The following is a 20,946-nucleotide window of genomic DNA, read 5'->3' as shown; positions in this document are numbered from 1 at the left end:
AACACCTATGACCTTGTAAAATCAGTATTGCATCAAGCTCTCACGTGCTGCTAATAGGGTCTATATACTTCATGACATTAAGTCAAACATATGGAGGGGGTACGAGCACAAAGGATTCAAGTTCAATTATGAGAGAGAGATATGAAGTTTGGACCCTCCGTTTAAGTACATAGAAAAATAAACACTAAGAGTTATTTATAATATCAAAATTTGAATATTTTAAGCACTGATAGGAGTTTCACGGAGAGAATACGAAACGTATCCGAAATGACCAAAATTGGATTTGAGTCCCCTGTACACTAAACGCCTCATATATTGGATACGATCCTAAGGAATCGTCTTCCAAGCTACTTATATAGAATTTCATAAGAGATCGACGCTGTCTGGTAGAGGACTGTGACGAAACTAAATGCTGACCAACCACCATTTCGAACACATATACGGTGGACTACTATTAGGCGACTGTGAAGGACGGGAAAGTATGGGCAACTGTCGTCACTAGAAGACACCCTGCATACTCCTGGATACATGTTGCTAGGCATTGCTACATTGAAATATGACGTCCGGAATTGTCTGAATTTCTCTCAGTGCGTAGCAAAAGAGATTGAGTATCGTATCCAATTACTCCTTATACCATGACATTTGACGTTCATCCTCTATGACGTTTGATGTTGCATTGAAAGATTATGTTCACCATGATATCATCTAATACGTGTGTCCCATTCATTGTGGGACAGGATGAAGCTGGACATTTCCGAGCCACGATGATGTCCACGCGCCCATTGTATCCTGAGAGTTTGTTGTTTTGGGTCAAAGTCAACCGACGCAAAGGGTGTGTACTACCAATCCAGCGATCAAGAGACGCAGTCTAATCGTCGAGCCAGAGAACTTCATACACAGTACCATGCCTGACTGTCGACTTAACACTGTGGCGACGCTTCACGGTTTGTCAGGGTTCGCGGGCAAAATGTCTACTCTCTTATGGTAAATTCGTATTCAATGGCCCACTGCCTGATTGCCGCAGGGTGTGTTTCTCGTTTCTCACTCGTTTATTGCTTCTACACACACACACACACACACACCAATGTAACATCTGCTTGACTTATACGAGCATTAATTTCGTTGTAAGATAAGGTGTCTTTCATATAGCCCCATTCTAACGCAGTCGTCTGTATATATTGCACTTTTCGAGATCGATAAGATATAGTGATGCTTCCCATACATTTCCTATTCTTTTGTCCAAGCTCCGCTGAGTGTTGCTTAAACTTTATTTTCAAAACACTACTCCAATCAAAAAACGACTGTTCTACTCAACCCATGCACGCGTAATACCTCTGAAATTGTAATCCTGAAAATTTTCGATTCTAGCCATTCCTTGATGGTGTTGGTCTTTTCAGCAACGCCAGTCTATCTATCATACAGTGGAGCAAAGAGTGAGTGAGTAGGATGAAAATTAATTGTATTCAAAGGAACGTTAGATGATATGGTGGATGGAAAAAGTTGGAAGGTAAAAAAATACCTGCAAATGATAGTGAAAAGAACAGGCCAAGACGAAGAGGTTGTCGAGGACTGCGAGGTATGCAGGCTTTTCAATTGGTAGCACAAATGATTTGTCAGCAATGATTTTTTTTTTAAAAAAAAGAAAAAAATATCCTCATGAGGTAAGAAACGAGTATACTACACTTTCAGTCAAATATCTCCATTGTTCATTATGAAGACAGAAATGTATTGAAAGCAAAAAATATATTTCGAATATCCTTAAAAGATATCCAACATATGTATTTTCACATGAAATGTCTCAATATGGACGGGTGAAAATGAAAATGGTGTAAGTCACTTAAAAAAAAAAAAGTGACACAAAATCTAGATCTTGGTAAGTCAATCTATGTACGGTAGAAGTGAAGTACATCAGAACTTCCTTCTGAAATATGGAAGATTTCAACAGATGACAGTGATTTTTTTTTTTTTTTTAGTGATAAAGTAAAAAGCAGTTATGTTTATCGAAAAAGTGATGTTAGTCAAACAAGAAAATATGAGTTACATCACTTTAATTTTCACCCGTCCACATGATGATGTGTTACCAAAATGTCGTTAAATGTTCTAAAACCAATTACGAAAAATAAATAAAGAAACAAATCACTATTGCTATTAGAATATATTTTTGAAAAGTATCATTAAGATACATTTTATTTATTTATTTTTTTTTTTTTTTATTGGTTATTGAATTGAAATTTCTGAAACTAAAACAAACACGGTGAGATCAATTTAAACGATAAACATTTTCAGCAAATGTACTATGCACAAAATTACCTGTAAATATGTATTAATTGCAATAGATAATTGCCAATCTTCTCCGCTAAGAAAATTACGTATTGTTTTCCTAAATATAACAAAAGGCTAGAACTTTTTATAATTTATAATAAGACTCTTATAACCTCAGCTAATAATTATTTTGTAAAGTACATAGTTTTGTTAATTATTTTACACTGCCTGAAATAACCCTTAAAACATTAAAATTATTTGAAAATAATTATAATAACTACTCTTTGTACTAGCTCAACTATGGTATGTAATGAATAAAAATCACAAACTTTAAAAGTGTCAATCATGAATTCAAAAACTTGGAAAATTTCTTAATACTTGGTAATTTTACGTCACCTATTCATAAAAATAGGAATAAGCACAGTGTACGATATGATTACATGTACTCTTAATTATCCTTCTTCGTGTCTATTCTTTATTTTTGTCTACTTCTTCGACAGGTTTTCCTTCTTCAACTTCAGCAGTAGTGGTGCCAGTAGTTTCTTCAGCTGCTTGCTCAGATATTTCATCAGTTTTTGTTCGCGCATCTTCTTCAGTGACAACATGTACAGAAGCCACTTTAAGAGCTCTGGGAATATTCTCTTCGGCATAAGCATTATCCAAATTCAACGTTTTCTTCGCAAAATATTTCTTCTTTTCTTCAGGATCTGGGATGATAACGTCACATCCTGGCATCCAATCTACAGGACAGACAACACCATGAGTGTCGGTATACTGGAAAGCTTTGGTCAACCGTAGTGTTTCTTCCACGCTACGACCAACTGGTAGATCGTTCACGGTCATATGTCGCAAAATTCCCTTATTGTCGATAATAAACGAACCTCGAAGAGTATGGCCCAATTCCTGAACGAAAACGCCATAATCTTGAGAAATTTTGGTGGTGACATCAGATAACAGTGGATAATCCAGGCGCCCAATACCTCCTTCTCCTCGTGGAGTGTTGATGAAGTCGCAATGACTGGTAATTGTGTCAACAGAGCAACCAACAACTTCTGTGTTGATAGCTCTGAAGTCACTTAAGCGATCATTAAAACCTGTGATTTCAGTAGGACAAACATAAGTGAAATCCTTTGGATAGAAGAACAGAATTAAATACTTCCCTTTGTAGTCAGTAAGTTTCAATGTTTCAATCTTCTCTCCAACGACAGCTTTACCTTCCCAATATGGCGCAGGCTTGGACACGCAAATCTTTAGAGCGGTATGTCTTTGCTGGAAAAATACAAGAAATATAAATTATTACAAACACAAGAAAGTAAAGAAAATTCTATGTACAATAGGAAATGGGAAATAACCAGAATTACATGTAATCGTAAATGAGTATACCTGTATCGAATGACCTTTGATTCTTAACTTAGGAAAATCCCGGCTGAGTCGTCAATTCAGAAAGGCTGATCATCCATTATAACCTACAAGAAATACTTTCCAATTGTAAAATGGATTTTGCCTTGTGTGCATGCAAGTTTAGATTACTCTTCCAAAGGTGTAACATAGTCGAAAATTGTAACTGCTAATGAATATTAATAAAGTTAAACCAGAAGATTTTGAGAAAAGTGAACCCAGAGAATGGCAATTTTTTAAATTAATAATTCAAATAATTTCAATACTTCAGCAATCAATAAGAAATTTTGATAATATTATTTGTGTGAAGTATTCATAAATACTTAACTAAAGTTGACATAACGCTAGCAAGGTATAGTTCCCAACTGTAAAATGGGTTTACGTAATAACGTAACGTCGTACTATTTTAGAATAAAAGAAGCTCATGCTGAATTGGAATACTGCATTGCACACTATACAGGCTTCCATAAATGTTATCATCAGCATAGTAAGTAATGCAGTGTTCAGTAATGCAGTAACACAGTAATTTTGTTGCATGACTTTAAAGTGGGTCTGTCAGCTGCCCCATCAAGTCGCTACATATGCTAGGCATTTGAGGAGAATGTCGTGAACGAATGCATTGCCAGGCATTGGTTCTAGAAATTTCGTTTGGGAGGTGTGAGCCTTTCGGATGAACTTTGCAGTGGACGACCACATTGGATGATGAGACCCTGAAAGCAGCCCATCAAGGAGGACAGTGGTAGAACGTGTGATGAGCATGCAGAAAGATTCCATGTTTCCACTGAAACAATCAGACTGCACCTGCATTGGGCAGAAAAGTCATACAAGTTAGGCAAGTGGGTACACCACACATTGTCGGCAGCGAACACGGAACAACGAGTGATAGTCTGTTTGTCCTTGCACTCACTCGGCACCTGAACAAATCCATCTTTTATTGCTTGCTTACTGGTGACAAAAGTTGAGTCCTCTATGACACTCCCAAGTGTACCAGATATTGGTTGTCACCATGTGAGCCTGTTCCTCACACCTCAAGACCTCTGCACCCACGAAAGGTTATGTTCTCTGTGTGATGGAATTGTCGGCAAATAGTGCATTACCAGCTCCTTTCATCACTGCTGATCTTTAATCTAAGCAGTTATAAAGGGCATGTAACCATGTATTGCGGCAGAAGAAGCCGGCATTGGTGAATTGCATTGGTGTACTGTTCCTGCACGACAATGCCTAGCCACATATGGCAAACAGGATCCGGAAAACCCTTCAGTAACTTGGCTGGGCGACGCTGTGCCATGCCACATATTCACCGGTCCTTGCGCCAACAGATTACCACCTGTTTCATTTCCTTGACAATCACGTCAGTGGGAGATTTTCGCAAATGAGGGAAACCTGCAGAATGCACTCATGTACTTTCTAGCATCCACGACCGCCGACTTTTTATCACCAGGGCATTGTGCAGCTCCAGCAACGTTAGCAAAAGGTGTTGTGTGTTGATGGAGATTACTTTGAAACCTAAAGGTACACTCATGTTTAAAATTATTGTCGCATATCTATAACTGTCTTCTTGTAAAACTATAATTTGATAATGATATTGCAGGGTATTTTTAATACTGATACTATGTGTATAATTGGCAAATGTATATTTGTAGTAAATTTCATAGGAAAAGAGTTATAAATACGAAAATTAGAATGAGTAAAACAAAAATGTTGCTAAATGGACAAGAAAATTTTATTTTCGTTTTATTGTTCTTATTTACTGCTCTTTTGACATGAAATTTGCCATACATGTCTTTGTCGATTATACATATACTAACATTATAAGAAATAGCGGGCGAATTCGTTAGCAAATTATATTATTAACGACATATTTATAGACATGCGACAATAATTTTGGACATGAGTGTACGTAACGTTCTTTGAACATGAGTGTTCTTTGTTTACCACTGCTCTAGTAGAACCGCAAGGTCTTTTTTGGTCACCTTAACTACAGTAAATAAAGTATAATACACTGCTATAGTATTTAATAGGCTATAAGTATATTAAGTAATATCATATATGAGAGTAAATTAGTACATTTAACATGTGTTTCCAAGAACTGAATATCTTTCGAAAATCCAATCCTCGTTGCTGGCGGCCATAGTAGAATATATAAAACCAGTTCATCTCGAAATAGATTTTAAGAAATCAGTAAAATTACATCATAAAACGCCCCATTCAGTTCAAAGAAAACAGTGGAATTACAATGTGTTTTAAATCAACGGGCTAATATGAACAAAGATGTCGCAGTGTACTGAACACTCTTAAATTAAGAAATGGATTTGCAAGTCTGCTAAAAGACACTCTAATTTCTTGCCTCTTATCCATTACGGTGTAATAAGTAGATCTAGTATTAATTAATTAATACACCGTTAAGAAAAAAAAAGACTTCTGATGTCATTCAAGCGTGTAGGTTGATTAATTGAAAATTACATACTCCATTGTTAATGCACATGCTATTCTAAGACATTTTTTTTAAGTTCCTCTATTACCTTCTCTCTCTCTCTCTCTCTTTTTTTTTTTACACAGAAGCAACTATTTAATACTGTTTGTTTGTTTGTTTGTTGATTAATACTCTCTCTCTCCCCACCCCATTTCTTTTTTGAAAGCTAGGCACCCATGTGTAACATCATTGTGTACAACATGAAATGTTGTCAGTTCAAAAAAAAAAACCAAAAAAAAAGGGGGGCGTCCATTTTGAACAACATGAAAGCGAAATGAGTATAGCATAAATCGCTTACTTCTTATGTAGAATAAAAGTTTGAGAAAGGGGAAAAAAATGGATTGTAATTATGCACAGTTATCAGCGTTCATGATCTGAATATCATAGTGTATCTACTTATATGTTGAGTAATAATTAGGGAAAAAAAGTATTAGAAGTTGAGAAAATGAAAAGAAAGGGAAAAAAAGCAGAACAATAGAAGGTAACCAAGATAATTTCAGAGCACATGTCTATAACGATGTTTGTATCGTCTATGTACACATACACACGTCCTCATATAGAACCCGTCAATTTGCGTCAACATATTTCTCCACGCGGACCCGAAGAGCTTCGCTGTACTAGTAGCAGCAGAAATTTCACAATTTCAGAACGTTGTAATTACATCAGGGCTTAAACACACATTCAATTAATTAATGCATGCATCACAGTCCCCGCTCTCCATGAATTATTAACTATTATATTCAATTGAGTTTAATTATGAAGCATGCTAACGTTTTCTCATTACGTTCACGGAAATCATTCATCACAGTATGGAGACAAACTGTCTGACATTGTGTGATATGGAAGTTTTTCCTTCTTGGTTTTAATAATATAAGAATTCATGTTAAGTACTGGATACAAGAGGAAATGCTAGAGCAAAAAACTTGAAATTAACACGTTCAGAACAATACGATACTCATGCATTAAATCTTTTTTTTTTTTCTTTCTTTCCTTTATGCGTTTCATAATTATAATTTCAGGTGAAAATAATTTGCTTTGAATACCGTGAACAATCCGGATACTTATATGGATAAATTTGAAAAAAAAAAAAAAAAAAATCTGTTACTAAGTGCCACAGGTTGTTTTTTAACTTTTGTTCAGCCAGTGGCACAATTAGCTATGAACTCGAGGGGGGGGGGGCAGGCCCTTGCCGAAACTAACCTGGGCTATCTTATACAGCAGCACTGCAGACAAATTTTCGTGAAGTTCCCCCCCCCCCAAAAAAAATCATTATTGCTTGTCATTTGTCCAGTATCTTTAAAATATTTGCCAACTTCCGCACACAGATACGTTCATGAAGAGTATTCTTAATCTGCATTAAGAGTCTTCATCCCGGTGAAATTAAAATACCGCTAATTTTACAGTAATTATGTGATATCTTCAAATAGATAAAAGATAATCGAAATGTGGAACAAGAGCGCCCTAGACAATAATATTTTACATGAGAAACCGTTATCACGACTCACTTATCTGCTTTCGATTTCGAGCCATTTTGAAAATTGGCATTTATTTCGCGTTTCTAAACAGCTGAAAACAAAAAGCCACTAGGTGACTTGTGATAACGGTACCTCACGCAAAATAATATTATCTAGGGCGCTATTGTTCCGTATTTCAATTATCTTTTACCTATTTGAAAATATCACATAATTACTGTAAAATTAGCAATATTTTAATTTCGCCGGGATGAAGACTCTTAAGGCATGAGACATCACGTGCGAAATATTGTTTTGCGATTGTTTACTGCTGTACTTTCCGAATAACTGGACTTCCAAAGAAACTAAAGAGATTTGATATCAGACTGTAAATATGGAAAACTTCTCAAATTGTGAATTAATTGTAGAATATTGGACTGAATAGCTTTAGGAATTATAAGGGATATTTCATTGAATAACAAGCATGTGCGATGTATGAGTATGAAATTGTTAATCTGTTGAGTTTTATGTGTTAAATGATAATACATATTTGAACCTTTCTTACATAATTTTGTGAAGTAATGAATATGAACAAAAATTGAAATTGGTACTCTATATGTTGCTCATAATATTGTAGCATTTAACTGTACCTAGGTACGTACAGTATTTTTATAGGTAATTTTGGAAAGCACCTGCACCTATAGAAGTTCATTCAAAATTTCTATTAGTTCACGACTACATTTAAAAGTCCGTCATTATATAAATTGTAAATTGCATTTTTTTTTTTTTTTACACTTTATTAAGTAGTATCGTAAAGTTTGTAATGTATCAATAAACCTAAAATAGATCAAAGCATTGTACAAAAAGAAAAAATAGTGAAAACCCTACGTTAATTTCTTAGAGTAATAATTGTTAGTAAAATGAGCGTAATCACATTCAAAAATAACGATGCACGAAATAATAATTACAATGCGTTTTAAAATATTGTAATCGTTAATAATAAAGAATTTGTGAATTTGAATTTTTTTATTTGAAGGCCTTTTTTTTTTTTTTTTTTTTAGCATCTCAATAATAGGGATAACTAAATTTCTTGTAGTAGGGAGAATTCAACCTTTCAATTTTGTCCATATCAGATGGTGCAGAACGTCATTTGTAGATTATTGTACTAGGTAGTCTTGGCCCCTCCCGAAATAAAATCCTGGTTGCGACACTGTGTCTAGTATACTAATCTACGATATTACCCTAGCGTTTAACGAAAAGAAAATAATGTACAAAGGGAAAAACGTCAATCAATAGATCATATTCTATGAGCTGAATAAATTGATAAAGCTAAGTGTGAATTTATGAGCTGAATAAATTGATAAATCTAAGTATGAATCTATGAGCTGAATAAATTGATAAATCTAAGTGCGAATCTATGAGCTGAATAAATAAAGATAAGTGTGAATCTATGAGCTGAATAAATAAAGATAAGTGTGAATCTATGAGCTGAATAAATTGATAAATCTAAGTGTGAATCTATGAGCTGAATAAATAAAGATAAGTGTGAATCTATGAGCTGAATAAATTGATAAATCTAAGTGTGAATCTATGAGCCAGGGTGCAAATTGGCGGGGGGGATGCCAGGGATTTCCCCCTGACAAAAATCTTTCCCCCTGGAGAAGAAAAATTTTATCCCTGGCAGGGATAACTTTTCCCCCCTCTGGAGTATTTTTAAATGGACATGAAGATAGAAAAAGGGAACAATTCTTACTTTGCGTGAGTGAAAATTTATGAAACATCTCAACTGTTTTGTTGTACCTCTTAGTAAATATATATATATATGGGGGGGAGCACGGTGCGCATATGGGTGAAATTCATCCCCCCTGGGAAATTTTTTCAATTCGCACACTGCTATGAGCTGAATAAATAAAGATAAGTGTGAATTTATGAACTGAATAAATTGATAAATCTAAGTGTGAGTCTATGAGCTGAATAAATAAAGATAAGTGTGAATTTATGAGCTGAATAAATTGATAAATCTAAGTGTGAATCTATGAGCTGAATAAATAAAGATAAGTGTGAATTTATGAACTGAATAAATTGATAAATCTAAGTGTGAATCTATGAGCTGGATAAATAAAGATAAGTGTGAATCTATGAGCTGAATAAATTGATAAATCTAAGTGTGAATCTATGAGCTGAATAAATAGGGATGCGCACGAGACAAGATTTCTGGCTGTCTCGTCTCGAAAATGTGCTGTAAAAGTGATGTCTCGACTCAAAAAATGTATATTTTACTATTGGAAGAGCCGTGTCTCGACTCGAATTTTGTCAGGAAAATCCTGTCTCGACTCGTCTCGTGCGCATCCCTATGAATAAATAAAGATAAGTGTGAATCTATGAGCTGAATAAATTGATAAATCTAAGTGTGAATCTATGAGCTGAATAAATAAATATAAGTGTGAATCTATGAGCTGAGTAAATTGATAAATCTAAGTGTGAATCTATGAGCTGAATAAATAAAGATAAGTGTGAATCTATGAGCTGAATAAATTGATACATAAAGCTAAGTGTGAATCTATGAGCTGAATAAATTGATATAGCTAAGTGAATTGATAAAGCTAAGTGTGAATGTGTAGGTTTTGAGAAATCTGAGAAAAAGTAGTTGGTATATAAACCTAATAATTGATTCTCTACGATGATTACTCCAGCTACTGAAATGAAACTGATACTGAAAATACCTTCATTAAGCTCTTTATTATGACACTGGCAAGAGGATAATATATAATATGGTTTATTATTAAAATAACTAAACTAACTTTATGGCTTCTGGAACCCAGAGGTTCAATGTCGCGTACACAAAAGCTCTCCATTGACTTTTGTCCTTGGCCAACTGGATCCAGTTTCTATTTTGTCGTAACTCAAGGACACAATGTTGTTCACCACAGTTATTTGGAAAGGGATCGAACCAGGAACCACATGCACTAGAGATAAGCGTTTTACCACTGAGCCACTGTGCCCCCAAACATGAATTTCCAAGAACTGAACACTCATCAAAAGTACAGAGCGCAATTGTCTCTCTTCTCCCCCCCCCCTCCCGCTGCAGGTGGCCATGAGTGTACTATATACATACTCTTCCTTATCACTGATGTTTTTTATTAGGATTCCGGAAGTGGACCTTATAAGAGTATAGTGTTATTACGTCCATCCGTTACTCCACACGCTAATTCTTGAACAAAGACGAAATTTTGAATTCTGCTTCTCCAAAGATAACTAGACCAATTGTCTAGGCCGAGTTCGTTAACGAAGTCAATTCATTAACATTTTCAAGGCTAATTCTGACCCTAACGGTGGCTATGCAATTGCCATTTTCTACTATTAAGTGTATAATTGTAGAATACTATACTAATGCCACATTGACTTGATCCCTAGTCTTCCGTTGCAAGCGCTGCTATCGGTTGAAGGAATTCCACTCGCTTTCTCTCGCTTAGCAACAGCTGAACTCTTATTGGCTCAGCGCGTGGGTGTGTGAGGGTGTGAACTTTGGTTCGCATTTTTACCACGGCTCAAGGCATTTTGGCAGCACAATAAAAGTTATACATCACACCGTTAGATGGCAGCTTAAACATCCATAACCGGACGAAATTCAAACTTCACGTGATCATTTAAAAATGAACGCAAATTGCATTCGCTAATACAAGTTTCCGGTGATATGGAGAAAGGTCCGACTTTGAAAACGGTAGCGGTACCTCTTGTGTGATCGGTCCATCATGTATGAGTAACAGCAGGGCCGGCTCTACCATATGTGCAAAATGTGCATCTGTACAAGGCGACAGGTTTCGAGTTGCGGCAAAATCTTTTATAACTATATTATTTAAAATAAATATTTCTTGTTGGAAACAGACTTCATGATGATGGTAGTTAAATTTACTAAGCTGACATTCTATTTGAATACCACATTCATAAACCACGTTCAGGTCGCATTAGTTTAAGGTCATATGGATAGTGCTGCAGCAAATGGTCAAAAAAATCCCAGCATGAATTGCTTGACTGTTGTCAAGTACAAGATCTCAATTCTTGAACAGTATCGAACACCTGTTTCATTTAATTACTTTTCCCAATTTTTATATGGAGGTTATTATTTTCTTTGTTGCAAGCAAATTCTTTATCATTGAAAGTAAAAACAAGTTTTTTCCCTAATTTTTTTCACAGATATAGAAGGAAAATCCAGAAATAAAGATAAAGAACTAGTTGCATTAGAATTGCAAACTGATATATTGACATTGAAGCTCGATATTGAATTCTATAAAAGGAATTACCACCTTTCCCCTGCACGTATGTTTGCTTTATCTTTCACTAATATAATAAATTATTATTTAAAGAAAAAAACCTACACGAGATTGTATTTGTAATGTTTAGGCATTTCTGAGTGCGAGTGCACTTTCCCAATCCCTTCCCTCCGTTGTTCGTCATGGGGTAGCATCATGGGCGTCTCTGGCTGAAGGACGAGGACACCCTGCCCCCCAATATTTTGAAATACAAATTAGAATATTTTATTGTAATTTAATTTATTTACTAACGACAGAATTAATAATTATATATATATTTGGAATATAATATTCAGGCTGTGAAACGATTACAAAAGATCTTAAAATGTCTCAATGGGTCTGTGAAGGTAAATAGAAAGGTAGCAAATGAAATCAAAGGTAATAAACAAGTTGGGATAGGTAATACTATTTAAATGACTTTCTTTGATGCCCTCCCACCCAAATTTTACATGCCAAAGACGCCAGCGGGTAGCATACGTAAAAACACGGCTTTTTCTTTCTGGAGAAAGGGGGCGGCAAATTGCCTAGGGTCGGCCCTGAGTGGCAGTCGATGCACATTGCTGAAACGAGTGGAGAGTTCATGCGTTTCAGTTAAGAGGACTTCATACCTCCACAAAAACGCGCAGAACAGACCTTCCGTTTTGAACATTTTTCTCAGTTACCACTAAAGATAGAACTATGGAGTCTTTTTTATATTCTTCACAAAACATGTCGGCACAAATCCTTTAGAACAAAAATTTAAAAATTTTCATCCTTAATGAGTAAATTTGGTATAAAAATGGGGAATAAACATCATTTTCACATGCAATTATCTCCAGAACCCCACATGCTAATAAAAATCCGTTTTGAAGGAATTGTGCATTGATCTTTGCACTTGACACTCGCACTATAACTTGTAAAGTCAGTTTTGATATATCGATACTGTACGTGGAAAACGAAACCCTTGTAACAGCGTAAAGTTTCTCTGCACTGTAGCGACATCTTGTGCTTAAAGTTCGACAGGGCCTAAGCCCCACCCACAGTAGAATTCGGAGGGATACAATAAAGTAGTTCGCGAGGGAAGATCCGCATGCGACGTCTGCTGGCAAGGAAAAGCAGCATTATTGTGTGTATTGTGTGACAGGTGTAATATTTTTTGACGTGCGCATTTCAAGAGTTCACTGAAGTCCCTAGCATGAAGCCAAGGAAGAAAGTAGGGATGTATCTACATGAGCGCAGAAGCAAGGCCAAAATAAGAAAGATCTTTGCTTATACATTTGCTTTTTGCTCATTGCAACAGAGATTCTACTCAAAGATTTTTGCCCTACACCAACTCTACTAGCAATTTGTCGTTGTGTATATCTTCCTTCCGCCAGAAGCGTTTTGATAACTTCCACTTTACGTGGAGAAAGATCTCTGGTTTTCACATTATGCAGCGATTACAGGACTTCACAGACCAAAAGTTTAATACACAAAACACGTCACGATCACTTTAAACTGGCCCATTCGAACTGTTGAACGCTTTGAATGTTGTGACTGCTTACGACTGCAACCACAACACTTCAGACTGTAACTTGTTGATAGAAACCACAATCGCTGTATTAGAGACCTGCACGGGCCGGGCTCGGACTCTGTTATTTCTTTGGGCCGGGCCGGGCTGGGGCCGATTATTGCATTTCTTTAATAGTTATTGACTTTCGTTAAACAATAATTAGAATAAAGGCAAACGCTGAAGAAGTGTACCCGTGAAAAATGTTACAAAAATAAAACTTTTAAAATTTATCGGGCCCGGGCCGAAAAATTCGGTTCGTGCAGGTCTCTGCGCTGTATACAACTGAAACACCACTTTCAGAACTTTCTCCTCCACTAATGTCATCTGCTGTTCAACGGTGATATCATCACTTCAACTGTACAGTAAAAAACAAATGAAGGATCCTCTATTGGTGGTTTAACCCTTAACTCACATGTTTTAGAACTCCTAAATTAGGGCTGCAACATCAGCTTTGCATTTTACGGGCGTGAGTCTAATAATTTGAACACGTCTGTACACATTTGATTGATTAATGACAGTAGGAAATTACTTTTGCAGTAGTGGTTGATACTATTTGTTAAATAATTATCTACCATTAATATAAATAATGGAAAATATATTAAACTCTTTATTGTAACTTCTTGCGTTTATATATTTTTCAAAATTTTTGGGTGGGTCCGTGCCTACCCGGCCTACCCGCTAAAGCCGCCACTGATTGTAACACCCTGTACATGTAAATATAGTGTATATTTATGAAACGAAATGTGGAGAAAGATAGGAACACTTGAAATGTATTAATATTGTATTGCATAATGAAAGTTTCCTGTATATGAATTTCAAGAGTATATATATATATTGTGTGTGTGTGTTCCCGTGTATGTGTTTATTTCATTGTTCACGTACTAATTCAGGTGTTTTTATTATTGTAGTAGAATAGCATATTTTGCGGTTTGTTAGAATTGTCTCCTTTCTAAGTGATTTGTTCTTAGGAAGTTATAATTTGTAATAATACGTGTTACAAGACCTATGCGACAATTTTCGGAAGATTATTCCGGACACGAAAGAAAGACTTTTTGAACATTAGTGCAACTAGTTTCGGAGCTGCAAGATGCCGAATGCGTAGGAAATTGAATTTCAAGGGAATATAATTTTAAAACTACTCAATGTAGAGAGTGCGGCTTCCTAAATTACTGTCGAAGTCATATCTTTTCTATTTATAAATGTTTGTTTCAAAATTATGTATTGTGTCCGGAATAACCTCCCGAAGTTTGTCGCATACGTTTTGGAACACCCTGTACATGTACATATAGCTTTATTAAGTTTTTTTAAAGTATTATGGAGCTTACAAAACGAAATGTAAGGCAAGATAGGAACACTTTAAACTTATTAATATTGTATTACATAGTGAACGTTTCCTACGAATTTTAAAAACGTGTTTTTTTTCCTTTTTCACCTAATGATTCAAATGTTTTTGTTGTTTAGTGTAATATATTTTGCCTCTTGGAACTCGCATTTCTATTGCATTTGTACTTGACGTAAGCTAAATTAGTAATAATACACAGAGTGTTACAAGATCTATACGGCAAATTTTGGGAGGTTATTCCTCTCTCACACACAAAAAGTTCTTTTGAACTTTTGTTTAGTCACATTGACACCCGTTTAGTGACACGTTGAAAGGATTGTCACTCCGTTTGACATTTCAGTTTTGAAAACTTGACATTCCAGAAGGGTGAAATTTGACGTCATTCTGGAGTTTTCTGCAATCTGTTATTTTTTTGGTAGCTAAGCATACCTTTCCTTTTCTTTCCTCCCTCCTCCTTTTTTTTTTTTTTTTTTTTTTTTTTTTTTGAATTTTCTGTCATTTGTACTTCAAGGAAACCAAATTAATAATAACACTATTATGTACTGTATATATGGAACTATTACTTACACAAGTAAAATAAATCAGTATATTCTGTACCCCGAATTATTATTAAATATTTAAAATTTGACGAATTCTGTTATTACTTTTATTCCAGATATGGAGATAATTGGTTAAAATCTTGTACCTAGAACAGTACCTTAGGTACTTTGATTAGTCAGTACATGTACAGTACCTATCTTGGGTAGTACTTTGGCTATCTATTACCTGATACCTGTTACCGATACAAATTTGAGTCAGTGCCTTGTACAGCGGTGGACACTTCTAAATGGTACACCTTAGCCGTAAATCTCCATATGGCTGTACCATTTAGAAGTGTCCACCGCTGTACCTGTACTAAGTTATAAGAAATCGTGCCTAACGCAATAGTGATTATCTTCTGCAGATATTTCTGCGTCTGGGTTCTTCGGCGATTACACAACCTGCGAAAGTGGAGGTGGAAAGAATATAAAAGAAGAGAGCCCTCTCGTGGCTAAGCGGTTAGGGTACGCGCCTTTGGCGTGGGAGACCCGGGTTCGATTCCCGGCGGGAGCTCATGTGGTTCGGATTCCACGTTAATCAGTAGGTCCACGTCTCATATAGCCTCGCTGCTGAACGGGACGCTAAATTAAAATCAAATCAAAAATATAAAAGAAGAAATCCGTGTCCCCCAAATGATTCCCTGGATCCAACAAATGACCGACTTCTAAAACATTATCCTAAGATTACTTCGCTTCAGTTATTAAAAAATAACAAAGTGTACATATAATTAATAATTTACGGAAGTTGCAGCTTCTTTAACCCAAATGAAAAAAAAAAAGAAACTTGTGCTTCAATTATATCCAAATTTAAAGGAAAAGGTTTAGATAATGGAACTATATTATTGCATACCATTTATAATTTTTCGAGTGCGTAATTCTTCTTTAGATTTGTGTCAACATAAACTGCATAATAAACATATGGACTTTGAAAAATACTTTTTTTGACAGCAGATTACACAATTTATTTGACTTATTGACAGTTTGAAGACAAACGTTTTAACAAGGTACTATAAATACTGCCATAAAACAATGGTACTAAACTGCTTTATAAGTACTTTATATTTTTATATGCTATAACTAGGTTTTAAAAAAACATATTTTTTGTTGAATGGAAAATTTGATGAAAAATGCTTTTATTCTGTTTTGCAGTTTTTTTTTTTTTTTTTTGCTACTTGGTGTAAAACAGGAAGTGAGATATAGCTGTTAATTAAAACATATGGTGTTTTTTAATCACGAATAATAAATAAATATTTTTGTCAGTAAATCTTAGTCTTATGTAGATAGGTTCTGTGTACAAGGGCTTAAATTGAAATAGTTATACACAAATTTATGTTTTTTCCGGGGTAGTAGTTCTTGGTTAAGCATAATAAAAAACTACCTGGTACATAATATTTATGGAGAAAAAAAAAAGAAAAAAGCTAAAAAATATAGATTTTTTCGGCCGGAAACTAAAATTTTCCGTTTTTTGAGGCCTCAAATTTTTTAACCTTTGTATATTGTAGCTGCCCCTCCTAGATAAACCTGCTGGCTACACCCCTGTTCTAGTGTAATGTAATCCGATCTACATTCATCCCCCACCCATGGGCATAACTACTATGGCACAAAACTAAAGGGACCCATAGACGATCCATGGTTTGTACAAACATTAAGTTTGTGAAAAACACTGTGTTTGCGCAAACTCTCTGCCATACACGATTCTACTGTTTGTACAAACTTCAGTTCAATTTTGAGTTTGATCGCGTAAATATGTCCACTGAAGCAGTTTGTTTAGCTATAATAATGGCTTGTGCATGGAAGGGGAAAAACCCGCGAAACCAAAAAGGAAGAACAGGTTGTGGATGAGAGAGTGGTTCAAGAAACGGTCTAGTTTAGTCATCAAAATTTAATTGCCGACAGGCACGTAGCCAGGATTTCATAATGGGGGAGGGGCATGATATGAAATACGGTGGTCGATCATTCTAAACTTTTTTACTGGAACATATATTGGTTTGTTTAGCAAGGATTTCGTAACGGGGGCGTGACTTGAAGGCCCAGGAGCCCGATCAATCTAAAGTACTTTACTATCAACATATATCGGTTTGTTAGGACAATAAAATGAGGATATGTTGTCAAGTATTTAATAACAAACTATGAAGAAATCTCGAGTAAATAATAATAATAATAATAATAATAATAATAATAATAATAATAATAATAATAATAATAATAATAATAATAATAATAAAACGTATTGAAGGTTTTACAATATTTACGTCCTTCCTCAGTTATTCAAATATAACAATTTTCCTTTCATTATGACCTCAACTATTATAAGAAGTACATATTCACTATTATAAACAGTACATACTCAATAATGTCTTGTAAAGTATTTTACAATATTTGCGTCCCTTCGTTTCCCGGCGGGAGCTCATGTGGTTCGGATTCCACGTTAATCAGTAGGTCCACGTCTCATATAGCCTTGCTGCTGAAAGGGACGATAAACTAAACTCAACTCAACTATATTTGCGTTCCTTTCTCTGTTGAATCAAATGTTAACAGAACTTTCTTTCCACATAAATTTTTGTTTTTATTATTCCGTCAACTACTGTCTGTTCCAAATAACATGTCAAAAGAGCAGTAGAAAATTGTGTTTGAAATAACATGTTTGATACTGTAAGGATGCGATGAAAAATTATGATGTAAAAAAAATGTCCACGCAATTACACAACGGCACTATGCTTTCGGAAGCTTGAAATCTCCCTGACTAGTAGCAGAAATTCTGACAATTCCGTAACTTTTATAGAAATTGCAAATTTCCTATCTCTTCCAGAATATCTCGCTCACCTCGCCACCATGTATTGCAAGTAATACAAATTTCCTCATGAGAAAGAGTAACCAAAAGCTTCCTGTAGTTTATTTTTAACGCTGATCCTTTTTTTTCTCATTTCATTTTGTTCAATCTTCCCTTTTTTTTCATTTCTGGACTCAAAGGAGGGATCCTGACCCCCCTAAACCCCCCTTGGCTACATGGTTGTTGCCGAGCTTGAGATAAGTTCGACTGTGGTCTTATTTACGAATGGATTCAACTATATTTGGTGAAATATTGGAATATAGCGTCAATGAATAGGAATCAACAATTCTGGAGAGAATTTATTGAACTTTATCGAAATTTACCTGAACTGTGGAAGGTAAGGAGTGAAGATTATAAAAACAGGAATCTGAAAAATGCGGCGTATGAGGAATTGGTGGCTAAAATGAAGAAAATAGATTAGAAGGCGGATAGATAGTCAGTGAGGAATACAATCAATTTTCCAGTATTTCACCACATGTAGTTGAATCCATTCGTAAATAATTTTTATAGTCCACAGTCGAACTTATCTGAAGTTCGGATATTACCTAAGTAAATTTTGATGATTAAACTTAGACCGTTTCTTGAACCACTCTTTCATCCACATCCTCTTCTTCTGTTTTGGTTTCGCAGGTCTTTCCGCTTCCAAAGCACAAGCAATTACTATCGCTAAACGAGCTGCTTCAGTGAACATGTTTACGCGATCAAACTCAAAGTTGAACTGAAGTTTGTGCAAACAGTTGAACCGTGTATGGCCGAATGTTTGCGCAAACACAGTGTTTGCACAAACATGATGTTTGCACAAACCGTGGATCATCTATGGGCCTCTTTAGAAATAAACCTCGTGTTTGCACAAACATGCCCATACACAGTCCACGTGATTGCGCAAATATCATGTTCGTGTAAACAGTTTTCGAACGAGTTCGATGTGGAAAATGTTTGCACAAACGTTTGCGCAAACAGTTCATACAGCTCCATACACGGTTAAACTGTTTGCACAAACCGTGGACCGTGTATGAACCCTATAAGAGATGAATCCTAAGTTTTCGGAAACGCAACCATTGCACGTACTGAATAAAGTGTGTAACACAGTGGTTTCCATTTCATGAATTTTTGGTGATTGTATGCATTTACACATTATTCACAGATATAGCAGTCTTTTTTGTAATTAGAGCTCAGATATTTGCTATAATTACGACTCGCTCTTTAAGAAATACGATAAACTAAAAACGTGTAAAAAAATGCTTGTCATAAACGTGGAAAATGCACTGAAAGAGCCTTAAAATATATTATGACGTCAAATATTATTCTAAAATATGTTATTTTCACTGTACCTTAGCTGAGATTTACTACAAATATTTGAATTAAAGTACGTCAAAATAAGTTTGAATTAAAGTACGTCTCCTTGCAACGTAAAATTATACCTACGCAATACTTTTATGACATGTTTGATACAGCGAAACAAAATTATAGGTTCACACGAGAGGCCATTGTTGAACTGTAGTGCAGTTTTTATATAGTGCGAATGTTATATCGACTTGTGGAAAAACAATAGGGAAACTGTAGTCGTGTTCTTCTTCTTCTTCTTCTTCTTCTTAATAATAATAATAATAATAATAATAATAATAATAATAATAATAATAATAATAATAATAAACTGAAAAGCGCGAAAAATGTGCAGAAAAGTTCTAAAAAGGCAAACAGCAAGAATGCCAAAAATACTTTTACGATGAAAGTCAAGAGCGTTATTTTTCTCATTATATGGACAGCTAATGTATTTTGTTTTGTTCCCGACATATATATATACAGGGGCGGATCCAGAATATGATCAAGGGAGGGGCTAAACCACATTTTGCCGTTTTATCCAGTGTAAAGCAGGATTGAAGCCCATTTTATCCAGTGTATACCTGAGCGTCAAGGGGGGGGGGCTATAGCCCCCCTATAGCTCCCCCCTTAGATCCGCCACTGTATATATATATATATACACACTTGCCCTAGTTATAATTAAATTATCTACCATTCTGCTACGGAGAATATTGATTATGAGTCGTCAGAAAGTCTTCCGTATTATCTTGCAGGGGGCTGCCCTCACCCTTCTTTTCTCTTCGCATACTTTGAACAATTCGAACTGGCTCTTCTATGCGCCACGGCAATCGTGTCGTATGGATGGATTTGTTGGCTGATGGGCACTTGATGCTTCTATGTTCGAGCCAAACAGGTTTTCAGCATTACCCCCTGCAAGCAAGTGTCAACTTCTCCCTCCCCTGCCCTTGCATTTCGAAGCAGATATATGCGAGCACACAGGACAAAAGAGGTCTTCGCCGGGATTTCACGGATTCTCGTCCACACCACTCCGCAGCACTCGCCCTACACAGAATAGTTTGTTTCACCCCCAAGTCCAAGACTTTCGCGTCAGCTGAGCCGTTGGCTTCAACGTGTAGAATGTACGGACTATTTCCTGACTCGGATTCTGACCATTGCGGCGGTGCTAGGGATTTTGGCTTGAGAGAATCTGTCAATCTCGTGACATATGTGCTACGTCAGTGGTAAAAGCCACGCAAATAACATCTAAAAAATCACGCCCTTTTTACCCCTGTTCCTCGGTTTTAAGTTTTCTCGCTTGTATGACGGAGCCTTAACAGTGAATTTGAGAGCTTTACAACTGAAATAGCCAAATAATCATCTATAACCAACCGGACTCAGACGTGATAACGTAAGAAAATCAACAGGACGGGGTGGATGTAGAATAATTTATGGAAAAGAAGAGAGACATG

The 20,946-nt window shown here is 35.7% G+C and overlaps 1 protein-coding gene across 1 annotated transcript in view; it reads right to left on the bottom strand.

Annotated features, from left to right (window-relative positions):
* Positions 1–2,191: 2,191 nt before the first annotated feature.
* The window catches only part of LOC145690037 (peroxiredoxin 2-like), a 55,917-nt gene continuing 37,162 nt past the window's right edge, over positions 2,192–20,946 (bottom strand). Inside the window, exon 2 of the mRNA XM_081764536.1 lies at positions 2,192–3,531. Within this exon, the coding sequence (XP_081620662.1) occupies positions 2,731–3,531 (801 nt within the window). The 3' untranslated portion in view covers positions 2,192–2,730. The remainder of the gene's footprint in view (positions 3,532–20,946) is intronic.

This window comes from Thermobia domestica, chromosome 7, assembly GCF_964235325.1.
Source record: "Thermobia domestica chromosome 7, izTheDome1.hap1.1, whole genome shotgun sequence".
NCBI classification, from domain to species: domain Eukaryota; kingdom Metazoa; phylum Arthropoda; class Insecta; order Zygentoma; family Lepismatidae; genus Thermobia; species Thermobia domestica.
Note: the sequence above shows the minus strand (reverse complement) of the source record. Positions and strands in the feature narration are given on the sequence as shown.